Raw genomic sequence first — 14,564 nt, forward strand, 5'->3', positions numbered from 1 at the left:
ATGCTGGGATTAATGTTGAAAGACCGGCCATTTAAAAAAACATCCAAAATCTCATTTTATTACATCTCCTATTCACCCTCACAGGTCTCCTCTCATTCAGTCCTGTTTCCATTGTGTGTGTGTGTGTGTCCTCACAGCTCCCGGTTTCTCAGGATCATCTCTCCTATCAGATGTACTCTGTGGATCAACCTGTCCTCACATGTCAGGGTAAGAAGCAGTCACTGCCTCCCACCACCTCACTGACACTACGTCTTTATTTACAAAAAAACAAAACAGCTGATTAAATGTGACCAAGATGTCTTACAAACACAAAGAGCACAGTTTGAAAAGTTTGGTTGGACACTGCCTCTATTGAAAGAATCTCACACTAACTCAGACTTACAACCTGAAGTCCATGCATACAAAAACAACTATGGTCAGAAATCCTTCTTTAATACAAACACCAACTTTTTGAATGACATCCCCCATCACATCAGAACTCTACCATCTACCACATATTTAAAAAAAATACATACAAACGACAGCTTTTCCACTCATGTATCGTTCATGTATTGTTTGCACTATCTATGCAACTGCGACTATGGTTTATGTTTCATGTTTCTGCAGAACAGGAACCTGCTGGAAATCAGTTTTTTAAACTGAGTCAGGCCGGCTAAACTGTAACTTAATGTTCACTTTTAAACTTTCCTTTATAATAAATGTAAAATGAAATGAAATGAAAGTTTAAATTTGTTGTAATCACTTCACTGTGAATGTTTTCATTTGATTTTGTCTTACCTTTTTTATTGCAATTTCAAATTGACTTTACTGGGAAGATGGATGATGCATCTCTACGGCCACCTGCTGTACAAAAGTGAAGCCAAAATACTCACCAGAACAGGCGCTGCTAAACAAAGCACACATTTAACTTACCAATGAAACAGCACAGATCCAGCAGGTCGGTACAGTCCACAGCAGAACTGACTGTATAGATAATGGATGGATGGAGGGGTCAAATTCACCAACTTTAGCTCTTTCTCACTTTGTTGTTCTCTGTGATTGGTTACAGGCCGACCTACTACTGCTACTGCGTCAGATCTTATGGCATATAAGGTTAGAGTTTATGAAACATTTACCTCACAAATGTTCAGAGCTTAAACTGGAACATGGTTTCTGGTTTCTGAGAAAGTTCCCTCTCCTTCTATTAAAGGAGCTTTCCTGTCACAATAGATGCAGTCATAGAAACTACACCCACTCTTTTATCCCAGGACAGAAGTTTCAGGATTGCTTAAAGACACGGTGACTCACATCTGAACTTTATGGGAATGTTTGTTTGACCGCAGTAAATCAGATGAGGTAATGCTGCTGGACAACAATCTTAAAGGCAGAATGTGCAACATTTTAAACATAAAGCAGAAATCAAGTCTATCCCTTAATGCTCTCTGAGTCATGACTGTCTACAGTGAGTGAGAAGCTTGAGTCCCACCAGCTGTGTTGTTGTCAGAGCCGTGTTTACATCATGTTTACAGGGACGGGACGGCCCTTGTGTTTTGTTTTGGTTTCATGCTGGAGCTCAAGGGCGATATCTACTGGATCAAAAAGTCGCACATTCTTCCTTTAAGACAAAATAATCAAACACTTAATATAAATGAAGAATCAGTCCCAGCAGAAAAGTAACTAAAGATAAAAAAATATATTTATTCACATTCACATATCGCTGTAGAATTTAAAAACACACACAAGACGAAGCAGATAGTTACACTGTTCCAAATGTGAATGTGACCCCTGCTCTGTTTTTACATTTCTGTAACAAAATGACAAACAGCATAAAACTACTGACAACCTCCTCTACGAACTGACGGTGATAATATCACGAAGGGATGATATCTAAAACCTTTGTTGAAACACAAATTAACAACAAAAATAAAAAAAACTGTATCTAATAAATATTCAGAAGAAGAAGTGTGCACCAAGAATATGATACAGTGACACTTTATTTTACTCGACATGATATATTTGATGAAAGGTTAAAGAAAAAGGAACCTAATAAGTTGTTACTGGGCTTTTTAATTTTAGTAAAAATATATTGACTGCACAAACAGAGGAGCAGATATTATAAGATTAGTCTTCTTTCTGCTCCTTTTCAATCAACATTTGAGATTTTATGTTTGTTTTTCTTAACTTTATTGTTTGTTTGAATGAAATAAAATGTACAAATAAAATTTAAAATAACAATATTTATATATATTACTCATAAAATAAAGCTCTGCTCAGGTCTAATCTGTCAAACTGAATACAAAATAACCTGCGGGGAATCATTATTGTGGTTGCTTGTAAACTTTGGTACCTGCAGATTAAAAGTCCCCCAAAAAAACAACCCAATCACTTTTCTACTAATTATTTACACCTCTTTTAAAAAATGTATTTTGTAGAAAAAGGCCCAATTCTTTAAACCAGCTTCCTTCTTTTCGTTATGACTCTACTGAATATCTTAACAAAATAAGACGCATCAGGACACCTTGAACTCAAAAACCCTGATTGTCATTTTTCACCACCTTCTTGCATTTTATTGACTGAACAACTAATCTTCACAGTAAAAACAGAAATTAAAGCAGACTTAAGTGTGGAGCGTTAGTCCTGTTTAAGGTCAAACTTTCATGTGTTTCTAGACACTCGTTCTTCTTCTACTGTTTAAATATTTGCAGAGGTTTTCAAACACTTGATGTGCCATTTGCAGAGACAAAAAATCGTTGAGTTGAGGGTGAGGGAGTGCGTTAAAGTGTGGGAGGAAGCTGACTGTATATCTCACTATCAAAGTGTCCATACCACACTACGCTCGTGTGTGTGTAAATGTGTTTGTTACACTTTATCAAGAGAGGCTGCCTCTCCCTCAGAAACACTAAAACCTTTCAGCTGTCAGTATTTTCCCTCATGTGGTCGATCTTTAGATTTGATCCTTTCTTCTTCTTGACAAGAAAGTTGGAAAGTATTCCAAAGTACAAACGCCTCATTGCCTTGTTGCAACATTTAAACCCGGCTGTGACAAAGTGATGACTGTCTTTACGATACACAGTGATGCGTCTTTAACACACAGATGAGTGAACAAAAATAAAATAATATTTCACCTTGACTCACCAGACCTTTAGCTGATTTATCAATTCCATGATGAGTAAGCTATAAATCTATTTATAGGCAGACAGTGAACAACACACACACACAAACACACTCTCTGTTCATTGTCTTATTACTGTTAATGATGTCATCAAGGTGAGTGAGACCATCCAGGTGACTGATGTGAATAAGTCTGGGAAAAGAAATGTTATGTCGGTTGAAGCAATGAGTCATGATTTCTGTTGCACAGGGAGTTCAGGGGGAGTTTTTTTAACTCGTCATGTTGTTGACTGGATTAATGGTCGTCAAGGTTTAATGCTTAAGTCAGAGAGCGGGGGTTCATTTAGAGGTTGTTGACACCTTGTTGACTTTTGACTACTTTTTTGTTTAGAAATGTCTCACCCCAGCCAAGGAGTTTATGATTTCGACGCTTGTTGTTTGTGAGTTTGTCAGATGGATTAAGGATAAACAGCTGGCCTTATTTTTGGGAAACTTAGTGGAAAAAAACTGTAGCAACAACGGCCAAGATGCTAAAAGGACTTGAGCTTGTGTAGCGCTTTTCTTCTCCTACACATTCACACACTGATGGTAGAGGCTGCTGTGTAAAGTGTCCATCAGAAGTAACTAATCCCATTCATGCACATGCATACGCTGCTGACGAATTTGGGGTTAAGTGTCTTGCCCAAGGACACATTGGACATGTAGCTTCAGGAGCTGGGGGTCAAACCCCCGACCTTCTGGTTGAGAGACGACTGACGACTTTCAAAAATTTAAGGTCCAGATCAGATTTCCCTGATTGCAATAAAAAGGGACTCCTGGCCTTCTTAGAAAACTGAGCTATCCTGAGCTAAACCTTAACCTCAATTATTTAAATTGCACCTTTAATGTTTGCACTGACTGTTATTTAATGTCTGTTTTTTTGATAATTTTCTTCTTTTTAAACATTGCTAAAAAAAGTTGGATTCATCTAGGGGTATTCTTAAATATTTTTTTCGGGTTAATATATGGGGGGCGTCGGTTTTGAGGTTAATTTGTAACAAATGTTTCATGTCATGTACGTCTTTGTAACCTGCTACTGGATGCTTTGAATTTCCCTCGGGATCAATAAAGTATCTATCTATCTATCTCTCCATCTATCTGTCTATCTATCTATCTGTCTATCTATCTGTCTATCTAACTAACTATCTATCTATCTATCTATCTATCTATCTGTCTATCTAACTAACTATCTATCTATCTATCTATCTATCTATCTGTCTATCTAACTAACTATCTATCTATCTATCTATCTATCTATCTGTCTATCTATCTATCTATCTGTCTATCTATCTATCTATCTATCTATCTATGTATCTATCTGTCTATCTATCTGTCTATCTATCTATCTATCTATCTATCTATCTATCTATCTATCTATGTATCTATCTATCTATCTATCTGTCTATCTATCTATCTATGTATCTATCTATCTATCTATCTGTCTATCTAACTAACTATCTATCTATCTATCTATCTATCTATCTATCTATCTATGTATCTATCTATCCATCTATCTATCTTTCTATCTATCTGTCTAATTGCCATTTAGGTTCAGAATTCATTTACAAAAAATTATCCCAAAGACAAACAAATATACCTAAAAATGTCAGCAACCTCTCTGTACACGCAGTATAAACAGCTATGTAATAATTAGCTTCCTGTATGGGGCCTTTAGGATTAAATCTTACATAATAGGGCCAAATAAGGGTGGGGACACATGTTTAACTCCTCATAAAGGAATCTAAAGTTAGAGAAATCCTGCCTATGATTTATGTAAAAACTCTGGGAAAAGAATCTTCACCTTATAGCTCCCTTAGGTTTTGGAGTTTCTAACCATCTACATTCAAACTATTGGAGCAGTTATGAGTTTTCCTGAGGAGTATCTGATACCGTTAAACACTTAGAGAGTGGAAACTTTTTGTGTGAGATCAGTATCAGCTGGCAGATATGATTTTCTTTTTCTTTAGCCATGAAACACTACAAAGGAGTTTTCATGGTTCTAACTCATAACTTATGTCGCTGTCCAAGATAAACCGAGAAACAGATGTGCATTCTTTAAGCTGAGGGCCCTCAGAAAATAAACCCTCATGTTTCACTACAGATAAAGTTCACCAGCATCCATACTTTATAAACTGATTTGATGAGTCACTGCTACACCACTTAACCCTCTTTGGCAAAACCACAGCTGCCCCTCCTATTTACAGATGTTCCTCTAAATTCTCAGATTTAAGAATCGATTTGAACAAAAATAAAATCATTTCATCCTCTCTCTTTGCACTTCTAATCAAAGTCCTCTTTCTTAAAATATGTACAGTTTTTAGGACACCATGTCCATCACAGGTAGTATCTGTTGGTTCACCTCCTCTGTTTTTTCATTTTAAATGACATCGTTGCGTGTGGAATTCGGTGTGTTTCCTGTTGAGCTGTCCGGCGGGATCGCAATGTTTTTCACCAGGCACGGGAAGTAGTTGGTCAGATAGAGAGCCTTGAACTTGGTGCTGCAGAAGCAGTAGACGAGCGGATCCAGCAGACAGTCCATGTAGGAGAGGACCATGAGGCCGTCGAAGGCCACGGCGGCTTTGTCCTGCTTGTGCTCGGGCCACTCCTCGACGCGGGCGATCAGCAGCACCATCCGGGCGATGGTGCACGGCAGGAAGCAGAAGGAGAACACCACCATGACGGAGGTCACCAGGAACACGGCTCTCCTCAGCTTGGTAGTGTCCCCGACGGTCTTCATCCTGAGCCGTTTGACGATGTGCACCGTGCAGTACACCAGGATGACGAAGGGGATGACGATCTGGGTGAAGAAGACCACCTCTCGCATACTGTCCACCACATCCTTAAATCAGAGAAAAAGATCATCATCCATCTCCAGTGTCAATCATAAACTGTACAAAGTGTTGGAGGTGTTGCCTTGGGCCCTACATGCGCGCTCTCTTTGGCTTGCATTCGGCTGTATTTGAGGGATCATCACAGCAAACATTAATATCTATCTACCTCCCAAGATCCAAGATAGAGCTAAGGAAGATATCAGATTTTTGTCCTCCTTGAAATCGGTATCCGTATTGGCCCCAAAAATCTCATAGAGGTCGGGCCCTAATTCTTACATATTTAAAAAAACAAACAAAAAAAAAGGTCCCACTTAAAAGCTTTATATGCAATTTTTTGATCCAGCAGATGTCGCCCTTGAGCACCAGCATGAAACCAAAACAACTCGCGCTGCATTGCTTTATTCTGCTCGTATCTTCACACTGCATGTAAATTTACCTGAAATGAGCGTGATCTAGAAACACAGTTAATCAGTGAGTACAGTATGTTATTCTTCTTTTCTCTAGTCCCTCAATTAAACAACTTTTATACACGAGGGGAGGAGTCAGCCGGCCGTCCTGACGATGTAAACAAAGTGAAGATAGGACTCTGAAAACTCTGAAAACATCACAGACAGTGGGACTCGGGTGTTACACCCATTGTAGACAGTCATGACTCACAGAGTTATTTTCAGAGGAGATACTTGATTTCTATTATATTTAAGTGTTAAAAATCACATATAAAGACTTTAAATACAGAAAGAATAAGAAATACATTTGTTACACTGTCCAGGTGCACAAAGAGGTAGCCAGCAGCATCATTTGACCTTTACACAAACTCTGTTTAGTAAGTGACCGTGTTATAATCATCGTTTTAATGTAAACAAATTATAGACTCTGATCCTATCCACTATGAGGAGGTTGAAGTTTAAACTATTAGACCGACATGTTTCAGCTCATGGCCGTCATCAGGGTCAAACCAGCCTATTCGTTCACGGTGCACCTTGGAATTTTGTGAGGTCGTGCCAGAAAAACTGTACATAGCTTCTACACCCTGTCTCCCATGTAATATTTTTTTATTTGACAAGGAAAGAAACTCGTTGAGATTTAAAAATAATTTTTTCAAGAGAGTCCTGGCCGAGACAGGCAGCAGCAGAGTTTCAAATTAACTAATTTAAACAGCAAATGTTTGTCACATCAGGGAGAAGATCTACAGTCTGCCGCTAAGTTATTTAACGACCTCTAAAAAGCGTCCAATGAGAGCAGCTCTCTGTAAGCGATAATGCACACCGATATGCCATTATAGAAAATCTGAGAACACTGCAGATTTGTATACACCAAACAGAACATATCATTGAAAGCATCGTGTCAGGCTCTTCTCATTGATTTAAATTAACACTTGAAAATGAAAAGCAGTTCTTGGGACAATTTCAATATTGTAGTTTTTTTTTTTAAATTGTGTCCCTGTCATGAGGTGTGCAGTCATGCTGTATCCTGTCTCTATTTTACTCGCAGTGCAACAAAAAACAACAACAACAAGCTGAATCTGTAACGAGTGATTAAGTGGTGACGACATCTGTCAGATACAAATGAAGTGGACACATTTGGGGGGGCAGTAGCTCAGTCTGTAGGGTCTGTAAGTCCTGATGCGGACCATAATATGGAAGTTGGTCTGGTAGCTTGAGAGGTGCCAGGGCACTTCCCGAGTACAGCCGAGGTGACCTTGAGCAAGTAGTAGAATCATTTTACCTTTACACAACATCTGTTAAGGAAGCAGCAATGGTAGAAACCCAGAGAGGGGCTGTCTCAGTATTAAATATGAAAGATGTGCTTCCATCTTATCCACTATGAGTGTGGGATCATGTAAAGCGACCGGGTCGTTCAAATAGAAATAAACCTCCAGGCAATGATAAAACGATTATTGAATTTGCAATATTTTCTCTTTTTATCAGGCTGAATTTTCATTCATAGAAGCTTTTAAAGAACATCTTTAACGTACAATACTGATAATTTGATTTCAGCATGCTTTGTCAAACTGTGTCCCCTGTCATAGGTGTTGCACTTTGACACACTCCAGATATCACACAGCGACACTGTGAGATCTGCCCGTGCCAATAATAACTCTGTGAACAATCTCTGACTGAGTGGATGTGATAACCTGGAGGACTCCGCTCTCTTTGTGTTCTTCCATTCATTATTTTTGCCTCCTTGTTAAGATCCACTCAGTCAGTTATTTTCCACCTCTTGTCACTCAAGCTGAGTAACAAAAGTTCCCGTTTCTGGTGTATTGCAGCATTGCAGCATTGCATAAGTGAGAATGCTGCAGCTCTTGATGTCACTAGTGAGTGTGTGAATGTGCTAACTCACTATATTGCCACATGGTCACAACTGACAAGTCGTGTAGAGTTTTCCATTGCGTAACTGTTTCTAGTTTTCTCTCATGCAGATATTTGAAAACTACATTTCGAGGAGAGTTACAAAGTGATGTTTTGCATTAAAGTTGCATGCTCGGTACGCAAAACCTTACCTTAACCAAGGTGTCCTCTTTTGGGTCGCCGTTCTTGTGGCTGTTGCAGCAGTCGAAGTTCTTGAGCATGGTGGGGATGGTGAGGGGCAGGAGGAGCAGCCAGATGAGGATCGAGATCAGAGGAGACTTCTTGAGGGCCCTCAGGAAATTCTTCCTCCCCGGGTGCACCACGTTGAAATACCGATCTACCGAGGTGACGGTGAGGAAGGCGATGCTGGCTCCTCGGTTCAAAAACAGCATGAAGAGCATCCCTTTGCACACCACCTCGTTCCCGCTCCTCCTCTCGCCTTGGATGAAGTTGTGCGCCTTTATTGGCAGGCAGATGAGCAGCAGGATGTCGGCCAGCACTAGGTTGAAAAGGAAGACGTTGTTGGTGTTGGACTTCCAGAACTTCAGCTTGACTATGAAGAGGTGGAGGACGGAGGCGTTCAGAGGCAAAGCCAGGATGAAGATCACGATCATGATCGCCGCGTAGAACTTATACAGAGCCCTGTTGGTGGCGTTACAGTCCTCAATGAGTTGGAAAGTTGAGTTTGCCATTACAGCAGTAACATACATAATAGCATTTAAATCTGTCCTATTCCTCACTATGCCGACAAGGAAATCACTTCACAAGGCTCACCCTGCACACAAACAGAAAAATCCCGCCTACAAGTTTTCCTTCAAAGACTTCAGTCTAATCCTTTTTCTTTTGGGTTTTGAATTCTTCTCTCAGTCCCTCTGTTTGTTTCCAAAGTAATTCAAGTTTGTTTTTTTTCTCCTGTTTTTTTAGAAAGCTGGTTGTTGAAGTGAACTCCCTCAGCGTGCAGAGCAAATGGTGAGTCTGCTTCTTTTGCCTTGCTGTTCAGCCTGCTGCTCATTTTGTGGCTCCGCCCTTTTAGCCCCAGGAGGTAAGTCACCAGCTGCACATAACATTCAAATGACAAATACTATTAAAGTGTTTGTTCAAACTGAAACCAAAACAGGTTAAACTTCAAAGAAAGCTGAATGATTCCTTTGTTAACAATGACATTTGGTCAAAGTCTGCAGAGCGAGCTCTGTGTTGAGCCCTGACAAGTTCCTTCTGCACTGATCACTCGAGCTGATATGACTTTTTGACAGACAGCCAACCACATGAGAGAAATGTTATGGAAACATTTCACCTTCTCACTAAAGCATGCAGCTATTTCCTGGCACATATTGCGATGTTTGCTGTACAGCCTATATACAGTTTCTCATGAATGACAGCTTCCAAGTGTTTCAGTCTGTAGCTCCCAGGCTCACTTCTTCAAAATTGCATGTGCCCCTAATTCTAGAAACAGTCGACATCCCCTGAGAGTACGCAGATGTGGATCCCTGGGAATTTAATGATATAGCAGTTAACTGCTGCTGTCAGTGTTTTCGACTATGTAAGGACAAGTAAAGAAGGAGAAGAGGGGGTTAACCCGAGGACTCGAGCTCAACTCTGCATGCCTCAAACTGTGCGTGCTTTAAACTCCTTTTGCATCTCGGCTGCAAGTCCAGACAGCTCTGCAAATTCAGACTTTCTGCAGGGACACGTTTCAGAGACAAGGTGGGGGACGTGAACTCTCTACAGATCTGGTTCATGAGTGAAAAGTCGCTTTCTAAAAAACAGAAACCAATATGACCTCTATAATAAGTCTGTTTTGAGAAAATGACTATGTCTATGACCTTTGTGTGTAAATATATGCCATTTAAAACACAAGGCGGCACATTTAAAGGGGACATATTATCCCTCTTCTCCACCTTTTCAAACAGTCCCCCTGTGGTCTAAATGAAACATCTGTGCTGTGCTTTGGTCAAAATATAACATGAATCAAGCACCAGAGGAGGTTTGTGACCCTGTATAAACCAGCTCTCTGAGAACGCTCCGTTTTGGTGTGTGTGTCTCTTTAAATGTAATGAGACCCCGCCCCCTGAGTTTTCCCCGTAGACATCACTCCTCTGTAGAGAGAATAAAAATGGCGGACCTGCGCAAAAGTTTTGTTCTAGTCTGGGGGTGGAGTCCATGGGTGGAGATACCAGGGGAGGGGAGGGGATTTTTTTTGTTTTTTTTACCAGAATCCCACTGTGACATCACAAGGAGAGCACATTTGAAACAGAAAATGTTTCTCTGTGTTGTAAGACTTATGCAGACCACAAACAAAGGACTGGATGTGTTTATTTCACATTTTGTGGGTCAGTAGACTCTCAAGTTACCCAAACATATGTTCAAAAACACTGTACAAGTGGATTTTTCATGTTTTTCATGACTTTTTATGTCCCCTTTAAGGCCAATAAACATGTTAAAAATAACATTTTAAAATACAGAAAAAGGATTTAAAAACAACACATGATGGAGGTACATTATTCTGTCTAAAAGCTCCTGTGAGGAGTTTTCACCTCGTTATGAAACATTGACACAGAGGCCTCTATTTGACCTACAAAAGCAAACCTTACCATCAGAGAGAATATTAAATATTTCAAAATATTGCAATTATTTTCAGACATGGCAATTAGCAGCACATTTTTGAAACAGTCTTTTTTGGGGGGCGTTTTTGCGTTTATTGGATTGGACAGTTGAAGAGAGACAGGAAATGATTGGAGCAGAGAGAGGGGGAACGGGCAGCAAAGGGTCGAGGTTGGATTGGAAACCACCGCCGCTGTGACGAGGACGTTAGCCTCTGTATATGAGGCGCGCATGATAACGGCTAGGCTATCCAACAACCCCTGAAACAGCCTTTTTCAAAATAATTCAAAGTCAAAGATTAAATTTTGATTTCATTTTAGACCTTTAGATTAAAGAAGGATGAGATTTTTCATCAGGAAACACTAATTTCTTGTCACCCACTTTGTCCACAGGGGGCACCAAAATCAACAAAACGAAAAAGTTGGAAAACTTTAACTGATATTATTATAAAATCTCATAATTTGTTCTTTTCTGGAGGTGGAAACACAACATTTGGTCACAAACACATGCAAAAAGCAATAAAAGAATTCCACTGTGGACTTTAATGGGTTTAATAATAGTTCTCTCAAACTGCTTTTACTGCTTTATTGGCAGAGAGTAATTATTAACAAGTTAGCTTTGATGTGTTGGCTGCATTCACAGAGGGACTATGACACATTTGATTGTGTTTGTCTTGTCATAGACTTGTGACCCTCCTTTCTCTTTAAACTGACCTTTATCCCTCCTCTCTCTCTCTCTCTCTCTCTCTCTCTTTCTCTCTCTTTCTCTCTCCCTCTCCCTCTCCTGGATCCCCCCTCAGACAATAGTTTGACTGTGTGTGTTGGGTTACTCTTCACCTATGCAGGGGATCAAGGTGTAATTGAAGCACCACAGTCATACCAAGAGTTTAACTACCAGACAGCGGGGTCAGTTAACACTTTTACAACAGTCACAAAGTAGTTCAAGCGAGTCGGCTATTTCAGGCTGCAGCACATTTCTATTCATATTTAGTAAAAGTTTAACTTGTCTGTAAATGTAAGTTTCTCATATTTTGAATTTCTAATTTGCATTTGTGTAGAGAATGTGTATATTGTTATTTCATGATAAATGTTTTTGGTTTGGTTTTGAATGTTTTTAGGGGCCGACTTAGAGAGAGAAAGAGAGAGAGAGAGAGAAAAAGAGAGAGAGAGAGAGAGAGAGAGAAAGAGAGAGAGAGAAAGAGAGAGAGAGAGAAAAAAAGAGAGAGAGAGAAAAAGAGAGGGAGAAAGAGAGAGAGAGAGAGAGAGAAAAGGAGAGAGAGAGAGAGAAAGAGAGAGAAAAAGAGAGAGAGAAAGAGAGAGAGAGAGAAAAAAAGAGAGAGAGATAGAGAGAGAGAAAAAAAGGGAGAGAGAGAGAAAGAGAGAGAGAGAGAGAGAGAAAGAGAGAGAGAGAAAGAGAGAGAGAGAGAAAGAGAGAGAGAGAGAGAGAAAAAGAGAGAGAGAGATAGAGAGAGAAAAAAGGGAGAGAGAGAGAAAAAGAGAGGGAGAAAGAGAGAGAGAGAGAAAGAGATAGATAGAGAGAGAAAAAGAGAGAGAGAGAAAGAGAGAGATAGATAGAGAAAGAGAACGAGAGAAAGAGAGAGAGAGACATAGAGAGAGAAAGAGAAAGAGAACGAGCGAGAGAGAGAAAAAGAGAGCGAGAGAGAGAGAGAGAGAGAGAAAGAGAGAGAAAGAGAAAGAGAGAGAGAGATAGAGAAAGAGAACGAGAGAAAGAGAACGAGAACGAGAGAAAGAGAGAGAGAAAGAGAGAGAGAGATGTTTCATAATATATGCTGCTTACACATTGTGGCTTTTCTACTCTTGCGATGTAAAATCAAAGATTGGGACATCAATACTTCACTATTGCAAAATCAATATTAATGACAGCCGAGCTTTGTCACAGCACACGCTGTAAAAGACCCAGAGAGCGGCCAAGACTGAGGTTTCATCCCCTGGTCCAAGGCCAAGTAAAAAACTTACCTCAACCCTCCCAGGGGCCAAAAACTGAAACTTTTTCCTTTTCAAGTAAAGACAGAGCTCGTTGATTCTCCTGAAAGAGAGACAAAGTCCAGAGAGAAATCCCATTTTGGAAGAGAAAGAGAACGCGGATAACAATCTTCTAAGAGAGATGAAAATGTTGAAATCATCCATCACTCTTAAAAGTCGTCCCTTCTTCACAAGTACTTCAGAGAGAAAAAAGGAGTGAGGCCCAGAGGAGTGGAAAACCAAAGAAGAGAGAAAGAGTGAGAGGTCAGTTTGGATTTAAAGAATAAAGCCCTTAACAATGGGGAGAAGTAATCATGAAATTGACGAGTTGACGTTTCCTTAACAACAACTTAATGAAATGTAATAAAAACAACACATGAAGAAGAAGCTAAAGAGTAGAAGTTACACACACCCTTTTGTAGTTACAGTAATATGCACAGAATTTACTGTAAGTGATACATTAATTTCCCTTTCTCTCTCATCAAACTCAAGAATTATGCATAAAATCATGTTCAAATTTAATAAGAACACTGATGTGGCTTCACTCAAATCCGCTACAGGTTTTCCTCTGTGAATGCGCAGGGGCTCCGCTTGCACAGACTTACTTTAAAGAGGTCATATTATGTCCTTTTTGGGGTTCATATATTTAATCTATGTACCTACTAAAGTATGTTCACAATAGCTAAAGTTTTAAAAAAGTGTCTGTTTTCATGAACTGTCGCTCCATGCACCGGCTCTCTTCTGACTCTCTCTCTAAGGCTCTGAAGTGCCCACGTTCAGAGTCCCCACGTGTGCCAAGTCCGATCTGATTGGTCAGCTCTGCCGTAATTGGTCAGTCGCTCAGCACGGTTCTCGGAAATGTCCCGCCCCTTTTACCATATTGGGAATGCAGCCACTTTGGCTCCGAGGGGAGCATAAACATTAGCACCTTAGCTCTACTGTGCTACCGCAGGCTACGGCATATCGTGGGCGTGCTACAGAAGTTAACGGGCGTGCAACATGAGCTGCTGGGCTTGCCACAACGAGCCAATGGACTTAGATCAGTGATCTCACACTGACAAGACGTCACACTGACAAATTTTTATAGAGGGGGGCTAGAACCGAGCGTTACATGCAGCTAATGCTACAGCTAACAGGAGGACGTAGGAGAAGCTGCGTTTCTGTAGACTTTGAATTTTTGCACATAGATGTCCCTAAATATGCACTGGACACTTGGAAAACACACTAAAGAGCATATAAAACCAGAAAAAGCAAAATATGACCCCTTTAACACTCTCTTGTGATTCTTTATTTAATCAAATGTAGCCTTGTTAGCTGAGATAAGCTAGCTATGAACTTATGCAATGATATGTTTATGAAACACTGTCACATCAATCCCCTTGGTGTGAAGCTCGTGTGAAAAGAAGGACCTTAATTCCTAAAAATTGTTTGTATATTGTCAGGAGTGACACAAAAAATGTGAGACACATTCTTTTACACTCTAGAAATATTAGCAGGTGTTCAAGTCATTCATTTAAAAATGACATCATACCTGAAAAATATTACAACCTCAATCTGTTATTTTAGACTACAAGTTATAAGTATGATACACGATTATAACCTGATCTGAGCTTTTACATGTTCAGGAGTTCATGAGTGAAATAAGCTGTTAACTCTGTTGTTGTTTATCA

The 14,564-nt window shown here is 39.9% G+C and overlaps 1 protein-coding gene across 1 annotated transcript; it reads right to left on the minus strand.

Annotated features, from left to right (window-relative positions):
- Positions 1-1,657: 1,657 nt before the first annotated feature.
- Positions 1,658-9,296, minus strand: LOC132984688 (12-(S)-hydroxy-5,8,10,14-eicosatetraenoic acid receptor-like). The gene is made up of 2 exons (XM_061051573.1): positions 8,464-9,296; positions 1,658-5,968 (listed from the first exon to the last, which is right to left on the minus strand). Exons 1-2 carry the CDS (start codon positions 9,019-9,021, stop codon positions 5,507-5,509), a joined length of 1,020 nt encoding a protein of 339 aa, XP_060907556.1. The 5' UTR covers positions 9,022-9,296; the 3' UTR covers positions 1,658-5,506.
- Between the last annotated feature and the right edge of the window lie 5,268 nt (positions 9,297-14,564).

This window comes from Labrus mixtus, chromosome 12, assembly GCF_963584025.1.
Source record: "Labrus mixtus chromosome 12, fLabMix1.1, whole genome shotgun sequence".
Classification (NCBI taxonomy): Eukaryota; Metazoa; Chordata; class Actinopteri; order Labriformes; family Labridae; genus Labrus; species Labrus mixtus.